This window comes from Scyliorhinus canicula, chromosome 19 (genome assembly GCF_902713615.1).
Source record: "Scyliorhinus canicula chromosome 19, sScyCan1.1, whole genome shotgun sequence".
Lineage (NCBI taxonomy): Eukaryota > Metazoa > Chordata > Chondrichthyes > Carcharhiniformes > Scyliorhinidae > Scyliorhinus > Scyliorhinus canicula.
The window spans coordinates 1,415,103-1,428,913 of NC_052164.1; the positions used below are offsets into that span (position 1 = coordinate 1,415,103).

The 13,811-nt window shown below is 46.8% G+C and overlaps 1 protein-coding gene across 3 annotated transcripts; it reads left to right on the forward strand.

Annotated features, from left to right (window-relative positions):
- Positions 1-5,565: 5,565 nt before the first annotated feature.
- On the forward strand, positions 5,566-13,290 carry LOC119954239 (phenylethanolamine N-methyltransferase). 3 transcript variants are annotated; one of them, XM_038779314.1, is made up of 4 exons: positions 5,566-5,591; positions 6,900-7,079; positions 10,093-10,300; positions 11,488-13,290. In XM_038779314.1, the coding sequence occupies exons 2-4, from the start codon at positions 6,926-6,928 to the stop codon at positions 11,912-11,914; spliced, it is 789 nt and encodes a 262-aa protein (XP_038635242.1). In that variant the 5' UTR covers positions 5,566-5,591; positions 6,900-6,925; the 3' UTR covers positions 11,915-13,290. The 3 variants fall into 3 exon arrangements, with proteins under 3 accessions (XP_038635242.1, XP_038635244.1, XP_038635245.1); XM_038779316.1 differs by lacking the exon at positions 5,566-5,591 and adding an exon at positions 5,778-5,859; XM_038779317.1 differs by lacking the exon at positions 5,566-5,591 and having other exon boundaries at positions 6,898-7,079.
- The last annotated feature ends 521 nt before the right edge of the window (positions 13,291-13,811 follow it).

A 13,811-nucleotide genomic window follows, 5' to 3' on the forward strand; every position in this document is an offset into this window, starting at 1 on the left:
GTGAATGTACTGTATTTAGATTGTGGAATTTGACATGGTGACACATCAAATGTTCTTGCAGAAAAAAGCTCATGGGGGGGGTGACACTCTGGCACAAATTGAAGATTGGCTAACTCACATGAAACAGAGAGTTGGCATTAATGGGTCTTGTCTGGTTGGCAGGGTGTGACGAGGGGTGGGACACGGAGCAGGGCTGGAGACTAAACATTTTACAATTTATAAAATGACTTGGATAAAGGAACTGAAGGGATGGTAAATTTGATGATGGCACAAAGAAAGATAGGAGAGTAAGTTGAGAAGAGGACATAAGGAGGCGACAAAAACATATAAATAGGTTAAGTAACTGAGCAAAAATCTGGCAAATGGAGTGTAACGTGGGAAAATGTGAAATTGTCCATTTTGGCAGGAAGAATAAAAAAGCATCTTATCTAAATGGTGAGAGATTGCAGAGCTCTGAGATACAGAGGGATCTGGGAGTTCTCAAACATAGAGTCATAGTTACAGCACAGAAAAGGCCTTTCAATCAACCGCATATACGCAGGTCAAAAACCACCACCTAACTATTCTAATTCCATTTTCTAGTACTTGGCCCATAGCCGTGTCTGCCCTGGGATCACAAGTGTTCATCGAAATACATCTTAAATGCTCTGAGGGTCTCTGCCTCCACCCCCCTTTCAGGCAGCGAGTTCCAGGCTCCCACCACCCTCTGAGTGAAAGGGATTTTCCTCACACCCCCTCTAAACCTCCTGCCCCTCACCTTAAATCTCTGCCCCCTGGTCATTGATCCCGCCACCAAGGGGAAAAGTTACTTCCTGTCTACTCTATCTATGCCCCTCATAATTTTATACATCTCAATCATGTCCCCCCTCAGTCGCCTCTGCTCCAAGGAAAACAACCCCAGTCTATCCAATCTCTCTTCATAGCTAAAACTCTCCAGCCCAGGCAACATCCTGGTAAATCTCATAGAAACATAGAAAATAGAAGCAGGAGGAGGCCATTTGGCCTTCGAGCCTGCTCCACCGTTCATTCTGATCATGGCTGATCAAGTTCAATACTCTGATCCCGTCTTCCCCCATATCCCTTTAGCCCCAAGAGCTATATCTAACTCAATTTTGAAATGACACAATGTTTTGGCCTCGACCTCTTTCTTTGGGAGTGAGCTCCACAGATTCACCACTCTCTGGGTGAAGAAATTTCTCCTCACCTCAGTCCGAAAACGTTTACCCCTTATCGTCAAACTATAACCCCTAGTTCTGGACTCCCCCACCATCGGGAACATTCTTTCTGAATCTACCCTGTCTAATCCTGTTAGAATTTTGTAAGTTTCTATGAGATCCCCTCTCACTCTTCTAAACTCCAATGAATATAATCCTAACCGATCTAGCCTCTCCTCATACAACAGTCCGGCCATCCCAGGAATCAGCCTGGTAAACCATCTCTGCACTCCCTCCATAGCAAGAACATCCTTCCTCAGATAAGGAGACCAAAACTGCCCACAATACTCCAGGTGTGGCCTCACATATGAAGGCCAACATCCCATTTGCCTTCTTTACTGCCTGTTGTACCTGCGCGCTTACTTTCAGCGACTGATGCACGAGGACACCAAGGTCTCGCTGAGTATCCACCTCTCTCAATTTACACCCATTCAAATAATAATCTGCCTTCCTATTTTTCCTACCAAAGTGGATAACCTCACATTTATCCACATTATACTACATCTGCCCTGCATGTGCCCACTCACTCAGCCTGTCCAAATCCCACTGAAGCATCTCTGCATCCTCCTCACAGCTCACCCTCCCACCCAACTTTGTATCATCTGCAAATTTGGAGATAATACATTCAGTTCCCTTGTCCAAATCATTAATATATAATGTGAACAGTTGGGGTCCCAGCACAGATCCCTGCGGTACCCCACCAGTCACTGCCTGCCAATCAGAAAATGATCCATTTATTCCAACGGTTTGCTTCCTGTCTGCTAACCAGCTTTCTATCCATCTCAAAACACTACCCACAAACCCATGCGCTTTAGCTTTACATTGTAATCATTGAAAAGCCTTCTGAAAGTCTAAATAAATCATATCCATCGGTTCTCCCTGGTCAACTCTATTGGTTAAATCTTCAAAGAATTCCTGTAGATTTGTCGAGCATGATTTTCTTTTCATAAATCCATGCTGACTCTGCCTGATTTCACCAGGGTATTTCAAACTCAGGGTGGATGTTGGGTGGGTCGTGGAACGATCGGTTGTGGCATTCCCGATCGCGGGGAATAGTTCCCAACTGCCGCGACCGGGATTTAAGAATGCGGTCACGGGCAGTCACTGATTGGTTGCGGTGTTTGAGGGGGCGGGCAGCGCGAGGCTGGGCTGTGTGCTGGTCACCGGGCGCAGAGCGGGGGGAGGGGGGGGGGAGAGAATGGGGTTGGCGCGATGGTAACAGTGATGGCCCCAGCTTGGAGCTCCGCTCTGGTGCTCGCCCTTTGCGCGCTGCTTGGCTCGTCCCCCGCCACCGATCGGCAGTATGCAGCCTGCGGCCACTTGGTCAATCCGTTCAACAACCAGCACAACATCCATTTGCACTCCCACAATGGTAAGTACTGGTCGGGTAGTGGTCTGTGACTGGGGTGGGTACAGTGAGAGGAAGCCAGGCCAGGTTTCTCGGAATACTGATTAAACCAGACCAGTCAAGGGGGCTGACATATGTGAACACTGGTCTAAAATTGGTTACATTTCTGAAGAAATGGGAATATATTTAAAACAAAGTTTGTGTGTCAATGTAAGGCTGCACGTGTTCAACTGAAGCTGTTTTAATTTTTTGGAGTAAAAAGTTATAAATTTGGAAAAAAAATTAGGTATTAGAAATAAAGTTTCAAAGTAAAAAAAAGTTGCCAGCCACAACCGGCCTTTAAGTATGAACGATGAGTCTTTCCGCCAGAGACAGCGGCAGAGAGAAGGTCACACTGCCGGCACGTCAATGGTTTGGGTGCAAAATCATAGAGGTGAGATTCCTCCATTGTGTAGCTGCCAGCAACAGGGCTGTGTGAAGAACTGAAGGTGGGTCACTTTGTAATAAGGTAGAGAGGGCCACAGACACAAACAGACCAGGATCTCATAACTAAATCTGCTGGAGAGAGCTTCCAATGAGAGTCCACGGTAGGATAAGTCATTGCTGGTGTGAGCTGTATTCCGGGCTCCAGGGCTTCTGATGAATAAACAATTAAGAAGAAATTGAAATCGGGAACAAAGCAACATAAAGATGATTTCTTGAGGTATGGCGCTAACTGTGCCAATCCAAATGAGAATGCAAAGCCCATGTGTGTTATACGCAGGGAAGTACTGATAAATGAAGTTTAAAACCGTTAAATCTTAAAGGCATTTGAAGACTAAGCATGGCGAGTTTAAGGACAAACCTCTTGATATTTTTCAAAGCATTCAGCAAGAACTTAAATCGTCAGCTGAAGTCCTTTGCAGAAATGTAGCATTGAATGACGAAGCAAGTGAGATGGTGAGGATCATGCAGGCCCACTCGCCGCATTAAAAGTAAGTAATAATGGTGTGTCGCGAACGTCGACCCAGCTTGGGTCCCAAAGGTCCTCTGGTTGGTACAAGTGGGTCCCGGGGAAAAAAGTTTGAAAAACACTGGATTGCACCACTGCTTTCCAAATGCTGTGCTATGAAATCCTTGACAATGGACTCCAGCAACTTCCCTACTCCCGACGTTAGGCTCATTGGTCTATAGTTCCGTTTTCTCTCTACCTCCCTTATTGACTAGCGGGGTTACATTCGCTACCCTCCAATCTGTAGGTTGATTCCGCAGTTGAGAGGATTGGCTTATGAGGAGAGACTGAGTCGACTGGGACTGAACTCATTGGAATTTAGAAGAATGAGGGGGGATCTTATTGAAACATATAAAATTATGAAGGAAATAGATAAGATCGGAGCAGGGAGGTTGTTTCCACTGACGGGTGAAAATAGAAATAGGAGGCATAGCCTCAAAATAAACGGGAGCAGATTTAGGACTGGGTTGAGGAGGAAATTCTTCACCCAAAGGGTTGTGAATCTGTGAATTCCTTGCCCAGTGAAGCAGTTGAGGCGATCTCCTTAAATGTTTTTAAGGCAAAGAGAGATAGATTTCGAACAATAAGGAATTCAGGGTTATTATGTTCGGGCCGGAAAGTGGAGCTGAGTCCACAGAAAGATCGGCCATGATCTCATTGAATGGCGGAGCAGGCTCAAGGGGGCCAGATGGCCGACTCCTAGTTCTTATGTAACCATCCCAGAGTCCAAAGAATTTTGGAAAGTGACCACCAATAGATCTACTATTTCTGGGGCCACTTCCTTAAGTGCTCTGGTCATGATGTGAAGATGCCGGCGTTGGACTGGGGTGAGCACAGTAAGCAGTCTTACAACACCAGGTTAAAGTCCAAGAGGTTTGTTTCGAATCACTGGCTTTGGGAGCACAGCTCCTTCCTCAGGTGAATGCCCTGGGATGAAGATTATCTGGCCCTGGAGATTAGTCTGCCATCAATCCCATTCATTTCCCCAAAACCATTTCTTCACTAATACTAATTACCTTCAGCTCCTCTCTAAAACTTGTACTTCTCAGAACTTCCAGTACATTATTCATGTCTTCCTTTGTGAAGACTGAAGCAAAGTACAAATTTAATTCCTCAGCAATTTCTTTATTCCCTGTTATGAATTCCCGTTTCTGACTGTAAGGGACCGACATTTGTTTCTTTAATCTTTTTCTCTTTATATACCTATAGAAACTTTTAGTTAGTTTTTATGTTGCCCGCTAGTTAACTTTCAAATTGTATTTTCCCCTTCTTAATCAATCCCTTGGTCTGCCTTTGCTGAATTTTAAACTGTCCCCAATCCTCAGGTCTATTGCTTTTCCTTGTAATTTGTATGCCTCTTTTTTGAATCTAATACTATCTCTAATTTCCTTTGTAAGCCATGGTTTGGCCACAGTTCACTTTCTACTCTTGCACCAAATAGGAATAAACAACTATTGGAGTTCACCTATTCATTCCTTTCTTCAGCCAGAGGGTGGTGACTTATTGTTTGAAGAAACCAAATTATTGCTGCCATATCCATATTAAATATAGAATAACAATGAGTGTTTAGGCAGTGTTGGAACTGCGGACTGTGGAAAGTCAGTGTCTGGGAAAGAGGATCTTCAACTCCCAGTAAACTGCACCTCCCTCTTTCTGACGAGGCTCGGAGCATTCGGTGATCTGGAGCAGGTTATGGTTTTTTAAATGTTTTCCAATGATCTAAGGCAGTTCCCGATTCGCAGTTTGTTTCTGTTTAATCCATCATTGTAAAATATCTCACCTGCTGCCGCTCCACAGCCAGTCCCATAACCACTGCCGCATTGAAAATAAAATTACATTTATTCGTGGCCAGCCTGAAGGTTTTAAAAGATTTTTTATCACTGATAACTCTGTTTACAAAAGTCCTCAACCCACTAATGTAATAATTTACAAATCTGGCTCAACCTACAATCTGAGCTCACAGTATAAATACCTGATTCTCAACTGTGCTGATCGGTCACTCTGCTGGTACTCTGAGCTGGTCGGTCACTCTGAGCTGGTCGGTCACTCTGCTGTGTGTCTGAGCTGGTCGGTCACTCTGAGCTGGTCGGTCACTCTGCTGTGACTCTGAGCTGGTCGGTCACTCTGAGCTGGTCGGTCACTCTGCTGTGTGTCTGAGCTGTCGGTCACTCTGCTGTGTGTCTGAGCTGGTCGGTCACTCTGCTGTGACTCTGAGCTGGTCGGTCACTCTGCTGTGACTCTGAGCTGGTCGGCCACTCTGCTGTGACTCTGAGCTGGTCGGTCACTCTGGGGCTGTGTCTGAGCTGGTTGGTCACTCTGCTGTAACTCTGAGCTGGTCGGTTACTCTGCTGTGACTCTGAGCTGGTCGGTCACTCTGCTGTGTGTCTGTGCTGGTCGGTCACTCTGCTGTGACTCTGAGCTGGTCGGTCACTCTGCTGCTGTGACTCTGAGCTGGTCGGTCACTCTGCTGCTGTGACTCTGAGCTGGTCGGTCACTCTGCTGTGACTCTGAGCAGTCGGTCACTCTGCTGTGACTCTGAGCTGGTCGGTCACTCTGCTGTGTGTCTGAGCTGGTCGGTCACTCTGCTGTGACTCTGAGCTGGTCGGTCACTCTGCTGCTGTGTCTGAGCTGGTCGGTCACTCTGCTGTAACTCTGAGCTGGTCGGTCACTCTGCTGTGTGTCTGAGCTGGTCGGTTACTCTGCTGTGACTCTGAGCTGGTCGGTCACTCTGCTGTGACTCTGAGCTGGTCGGTCACTCTGCTGTGTGTCTGAGCTGGTCGGTCACTCTGCTGTAACTCTGAGCTGGTCGGTCACTCTGCTGTAACTCTGAGCTGATCGGTCACTCTGCTGTGTGTCTTTGCTGGTCGGTTACTCTGCTGTGACTCTGAGCTGGTCGGTCACTCTGCTGTGACTCTGAGCTGGTCGGTCACTCTGCTGTGACTCTGAGCTGGTCGGTCACTCTGCTGTGTGTCTGAGCTGGTCGGTCACTCTGCTGTAACTCTGAGCTGGTCGGTCACTCTGCTGTGTGTCTTTGCTGGTCGGTCACTCTGAGCTGGTCGGTCACTCTGCTGTGACTCTGAGCTGGTCGGTCACTCTGCTGTGTGTCTGAGCTGGTCGGTCACTCTGCTGTGTGTCTGAGCTGGTCGGTCACTCTGCTGTGACTCTGAGCTGGTCGGTCACTCTGCTGTGACTCTGAGCTGGTCGGTCACTCTGCTGTGTGTCTGAGCTGGTCGGTCACTCTGCTGTGTGTCTGAGCTGGTCGGTCACTCTGCTGTGACTGAGCTGCGTTGATTGATCACTCTGTTTTGTATCATTGACACAGTGTTGTTGGTTGTTACATTAACAGCACTGTTATATACATCAGGATTGAAGATGTTGAAATCTTCTGAGGTCACCGATAGGTACCAGCTCTTCAATCCTCAGGCTTATCTTCAGAACAACTATATGCCTCCTCGAGCCAACTTTGACAGTGAAGACTGTATCGTTCCCTGGAAACTCCGCTGCTTTGCATCTTCATTCGCAAAAGGTCAGTGACCAGGGTGAGGAGCAGTATTGTCGTGACCGAGGTGAGGGTCAGTATTGTAGTGACCAGGGTGAGGGTCAGTATTGTAGTGACCGGGGTGAGGGCCAGTATTGTGGAGTGACCAGGGTGAGGGTCAGTATTGTAGTGACCAGGGTGAGGGTCAGTATTGTGGAGTGACCAGGGTGAGGGTCAGTATTGTAGTGACCAGGGTGAGGGCCAGTATTGTAGTGATCGGGGTGAGGGTCAGTATTGTAGTGGCCAGGGTGAGGGTCAGTATTGTAGTGACCTGGGTGAGGGTCAGTATTGTAGTGATCGGGGTGAGGGTCAGTATTGTAGTGACCGGGGTGAGGGTCAGTATTGTAGTGATCGGGGTGAGGGTCAGTATTGTGGAGTGACCAGGGTGAGGGCCAGTATTGTGGAGTGACCAGGGTGAGGGTCAGTATTGTGGAGTGACCAGGGTGAGGGTCAGTATTGTGGAGTGACCAGGGTGAGGGTCAGTATTGTAGTGACCAGGGTGAGGGTCAGTATTGTGGAGTGACCAGGGTGAGGGTCAGTATTGTAGAGTGACCAGCGTGAGGGTCAGTACTGTGGAGTGACCAGGGTGAGGGTCAGTATTGTAGTGACCGGGGTGAGGGCCAGTATTGTGGAGTGACCAGGGTGAGGGTCAGTATTGTAGTGACCAGGGTGAGGGTCAGTATTGTGGAGTGACCAGGGTGAGGGTCAGTATTGTAGTGATCAGGGTGAGGGCCAGTATTGTGGAGTGACCAGGGTGAGGGTCAGTATTGTGGAGTGACCAGCGTGAGGGTCAGTACTGTGGAGTGACCAGGGTGAGGGTCAGTATTGTAGTGACCAGGGTGAGGGTCAGTATTGTAGTGACCGGGGTGAGGGTCAGTATTGTAGTGACCGGGGTGAGGGTCAGTATTGTAGTGACCAGGGTGAGGGTCAGTATTGTAGTGACCAGGGTGAGGGTCAGTATTGTGGAGTGACCAGGGTGAGGGTCAGTATTGTAGTGACCGGGGTGAGGGTCAGTATTGTAGTGACCGAGGTGAGGGTCAGTATTGTAGTGACCGGGGTGAGGGTCAGTATTGTAGTGACCGAGGTGAGGGTCAGTATTGTAGTGACCGAGGTGAGGGTCAGTATTGTCATGACCGAGGTGAGGGTCAGTATTGTAGTGACCAGGGTGAGGGTCAGTATTGTAGTGACCAGGGTGAGGGTCAGTATTGTGGAGTGACCAGGGTGAGGGTCAGTATTGTCATGACCGAGGTGAGGGTCAGTATTGTGGAGTGACCGAGGTGAGGGTCAGTATTGTAGTGACCGGGGTGAGGGTCAGTATTGTCATGACCGAGGTGAGGGTCAGTATTGTAGTGACCGAGGTGAGGGTCAGTAGTTTAGAGTGATGGGGGAATGGGTGTCCTGATGGGGGTATGTATGTTGTAAATACTGGGTAACCCCAGCAGGTCTGGCAGCATCTATGGAGAGAGAAATGGAGTTGACGTTGAGAGTCCACATGCCTGTTGTTCAGAGCTCCAGAGCTTTTGTTTTGATGAAAGTGGGTTGTTGACTGAGGATTGGTCAGCAGGAGACTGAGCAGGCTTTGCAGAATCACAGAATTGTTTTGGTGCAGGCCACCATCATGCTGCACGTCTGTAAATGAGCATCGTATCATAGCGTCATTCCCCTGCCTTGTCCCCCAACCCCTGCACATTGTTTCCACACAAATAACCAACTAGTATCTAGTATAAGTTCAGTATAAACACCTTGCTCTTGTCCTATATGCCCCTGTTAATAAAGCCCAGAGTACGATAGTTTATTAACTGCTCTCTCCACCCATCCCAGCACCTTTAATGATCTATACACACAATCCCTCTGCTCCTGCACCCCCTTTAAATTTTCTCATTTTCTATTGTCTCTCCATCCTACCAAAATGCAACACCTCACACTTCCGCATTGAACTTCATCCGCCACCTATCTGCCCACTCCATCAGCTTATCCATCACCTTTTGAAGTTCTACACTGTCCTCTACACAGTTCACAATACTTCCAAATTTTTCACATCTCTTTTAAGGGAATATACCTTGGCTGTGCTCTAGTCATTTTTTTTTTAAAATTTAGATTAGCCAATTATTTTTTCCAATTAAGGGGCAATTTAGCGTGGCCAATCCACCTACTCTGCACATTTTTGGGTTGTGGGGGCGAAACCCACGCAGACACGGGGAGAACGTGCAAACTCCACACGGACAGTGACCCAGAGCCGGGATCGAACCCGGGTCCTCAGCGCCGTGAGGCGGTTGTGCTAACCACTAGGCCACCGTGCTGCCCTTGCTCTAGTCATTTTTAAGTTAGCCCATTATTCAGCTAGTTTCCCCCCACTAACCTTTCATTCCAGTCTAAGTGGCCCAGCTCCGCTCTTGCCCCATTGATGATGACTCTCCTCAGTCGATTCTGGTCCTTGATTCTCTGTCCTATTAGTACATGAACTGTCTTTAGAAAGTAGAGGGCTTGTTTGGATCAATTGCCGTCAATGCTGACCTGTGCGATTATTTCATCCAAAGTTTGTGTATACTTAAACCCGGCGTTGTCTACTGACCAATACCCAACTCTGCCTGAATGTGGGGCGAGGCGTTTGGGGTATGGATGGACAGGGGAAGCAATTCAAGGTAGCGGTGATGTCCACTAAAAGGCTCAGTATTTTTAAAAAAATCAAGAACAAGGAGCCACTCCTGCCCTCAGACCTGTTCGGCTATTCAACTTGGTCAGGGTTGACCTGTACCTCAATTTCATTTACTGCCTTTTCTTCATAGTTGACCAAATATTAATTGATCATTGCCTCAGAATATGGTGGGGTCTGCGTTTGGAGTGAAGACAAATTGTCCTAAATTAGACGAGGACCGTGTTGGTGTGTCGTGGAGAACAGTTGTAACTTGGTTGTATTTCTGCCTCGTTTGCTTGTCAGGGTTTGCAGTGTTTAAACCGGACTGTGTGTTCACACTGAAGCTCTGCCTCTGCTTCACTGCAGGTGAAATTCGTGGCCATACCCTCCTGGACATTGGATCCGGCCCGACTCTGTACCAAGTCATCAGCGCCTGTGACTTCTTCAACAACATTGTGATGTCTGATTATTTGGAGGTGAATCGGAAGGAGTTACAGAAATGGCTACAAGCCGAGCCCGGAGCCTTTGACTGGAGCCTCTACATCAAATATGTCTGCAGCCTCGAGGGGAAGAGGTAAAGGTGCATGTTACTACCTGTGGTAAGGGGCATTACCCAGGATAGAGTTAGTGAGGGATTGGTCAATGAGCGATGGATCATTAATGGGTCAGGGAGGATCAGTGTGAGGGAGGAATTGGTAAATGGGGGGTCAGTGAGGAAACAGCCAGGGTTGAGTCAATAAGAAAATGGAGAGTGAGGGATGGGTCAATATTCAGTCAGTGAGGATGGGTCAATATTCAGTCAGGAAGGAAATGGTCAGTGAGGGATGGGTCAATATTCAGTCAGTGAGGATGGGTCAATATTCAGTCAGTGAGGATGGGTCAATATTCAGTCAGGAAGGATGGGTCAATATTCAGTCAGTGAGGGATGGGTCAATATTCAGTCAGTGAGGGATGGGTCAATATTCAGTCAGTGAGGATGGGTCAATATTCAGTCAGGAAGGAAATGGTCAGTGAGGATGAGTCAATATTCAGTCAATAAGGAAATGGTCAGTGAGGATGGGTCAATATTCAGTCAATAAGGAAATGGTCAGTGAGGATGGGTCAATATTCAGTCAATAAGGAAATGGTCAGTGAGGATGGGTCAATATTCAGTCAATAAGGAAATGGTCAGTGAGGATGGGTCAATATTCAGTCAATAAGGAAATGGTCAGTGAGGATGAGTCAATATTCAGTCAATAAGGAAATGGTCAGTGAGGATGGGTCAATATTCAGTCAATAAGGAAATGGTCAGTGAGGATGGGTCAATATTCAGTCAATAAGGAAATGGTCAGTGAGGATGGGTCAATATTCAGTCAATAAGGAAATGGTCAGTGAGGGATGGGTCAATATTCAGTCAGGAAGGAAATGGTCAGTGAGGGATGGGTCAATATTCAGTCAGTGAGGAAATGGTCAGTGAGGGATGGGTCAATATTCAGTCAGTGAGGATGGGTCAATATTCAGTCAGGAAGGAAATGGTCAGTGAGGGATGGGTCAATATTCAGTCAGTGAGGAAATGGTCAGTGAGGGATGGGTCAATATTCAGTCAGTGAGGAAATGGTCAGTGAGGATGGGTCAATATTCAGTCAGGAAGGAAATGACCAGTGAGGATGGGTCAATATTCAGTCAGTGAGGAAATGGTCAGTGAGGGATGGGTCAATATTCAGTCAGTGAGGAAATGGTCAGTGAGGGATTGATCAGTAATGGTGATGATCTTCTATGCAGTAATCACTGGGAAGAGAAGGAGCAGAGACTGCGGACAACAATTAAAGATGTCTGTCACTGCGACATCATGCAGCCAAATCCCCTGTATCCCAAGGTGCTGGATCCTGTGGATGCTATCAGCACAACTTTCTGTCTGGAGGCTGTCTGTCCAGATAAGAAATCATTGGAGAAGGCTCTGGCGAACATCACCTCACTCCTAAAACCAGGGGGTTTCCTCCTGATGATCGGGGCACTTGATGAATCTTATTACTTGGCTGGGGAGGCAAAACTCAGCGTTGTTCCTGTCGATGAAGATTACGTGAGGGAGGCCGTGAGCAAATCTGGTTACAAAATCTGTGTCTTCAAAACATACAAGATGCCCTCTGAACTGCAAATCGGGGTTGATGATGTGCGTGGCGTTTTCTATCTCCAAGCACAAAAGTTCTGACCTGCATATTTGTAAATTTACTGCCAGAGATTTGACAAACATTTAATCAAAAATTAAGTAAAACCTTCCACAGCGAAGCGGAGAGAAAATAGAGACATGACCCTGGGTTAAACAGTCAGTGCAGCAGGTCACCCCTGTAAGTAACTATCCACCAATCCATGAGTTACTGTGTCACTCCCCATGTACAGTACACTGCTTGGTGACTGACTCACAAATGCTTTTACGATTTTAATTTGTCAAATTTTTGTCTACTCCCAGGACTAAACAAATAGAAACCAATAAATATTGTTGAATTCCGAGCAGTGTTTGATGTAATTGTCCAGGAGGGCCGAAGGGCCTGTTCCAGTGCTGTATTGTTACTGTAGATGGAGCTGAAAGAACTGTCTGAAACAGGAGAGATTCGCTACACAATCATTACAGCTGCTCAGGCATTGGTGTATCTAACCATTAGGCACATGCTGCAATCACGTATAACAAGTAGATCCATATGAAGAGGCATGTTTAATAATTAGACAGATCTTTGTGTATCAGATGCAATGCAACATGTGATCTTGGCACATGAATAATTACGTTCATTTTCTAGGCATATGTATAGAAACATAGAATAGTGCAGCGCAGGAAGAGTCCGTACTGGTTCTTTTGAAGAGTAAGTCAGTTAATCTCATTCCACTGCTTATTCCTCAGATTCCTGCAGTTATTCCACATTCCACCATTTAGCCAATTTGAAGGTTACTACTGATTTTGAACAATTCTTTCAAAGGATGTGGGCATTGTTGGCTAGATCCGTATCTATTGTCCATCTCTAACTGCCCTTGTGATGGTGGTGAGCTGCCTTCTTGAAGCATGTGGTGCAGATACACCCACGGATGTCAGGGAGGGCCTGTCAGGATATTGACCCAGCGACAGAATCTGCATCCCAAATCCTTACCACTCATTTTGTGAAAATGCTTTCCTCGTATTTCCCTGGGTTCCTCTGTCTTAAACCTGAGCCCACTGATCAGTGACCCATCTGCCACTGAAAACAGGTTCCCTTTAATTAATCTATCAAACCGTTTCAAACCTCTATCGAATCTCTTTGCCCTCTCTGCCCCAAAAACAATCATAGCATGTCCAGTCTCCACCATATATCTGTAATCCCTCACCCCTGGGACCTCTCTGCTCAATCTCTTCTTTAACATCTTCAAAGCCCTCACAGCGTTTCCTGAAATGTAATGATATCTAGATAAATGTAATGATTTGATATGTGTTCTCGGTGTACGTGCGATGTTCTGTTTGCTCGTTAGGTTTACTCAGTAATTGTTGAGCTTCAATGTTTTCTTTTTTGTGTAAACGGATACAGAGATGAAGGATATTAAAATATAAATCAATGAACAAAGCTCAAATATTCAGCCATTTGGAGATTTTGTTCCTGAGTCTGAGACACAGATCATAACACACGGTCACAGTGGTTAGCATTGCTGCCTCACAGTGGTTAGCATTGCTGCCTCAGTGCCAGGAACCCAGGTACAATTCCAACCTCGGGTGACTGTGTGTGTGGAGTTTGCACTTTCTCCCCGTGTCTGTGTGGGTTTCCTCCCATAGTCCAAAGATGTGCTGGCTAGGTGGGGTTGTGTGGATAGGGTGGGGGAGTGGGCCTGTGCAGAGTGCTCTTTTAGAGGTTTGGTGCAGACTCGATGGGCCGAATGGCCTCCTTCTGTACTTAAGAAATTCTATGGTTCTATAACAAATAGCAACCATTTCCTCAAAACCAGAACCTGTTCACTTTATACCAGGGAACACGAATTAGGGCTGCTGAAAACCCCCAGGTAACACAGAGCAGGGCTGCGTAATACACTGGGAATCGCAGAGAAGAACTGCGTTAAACACAGGATAATTTAGAGCAGGACTATATTAAACA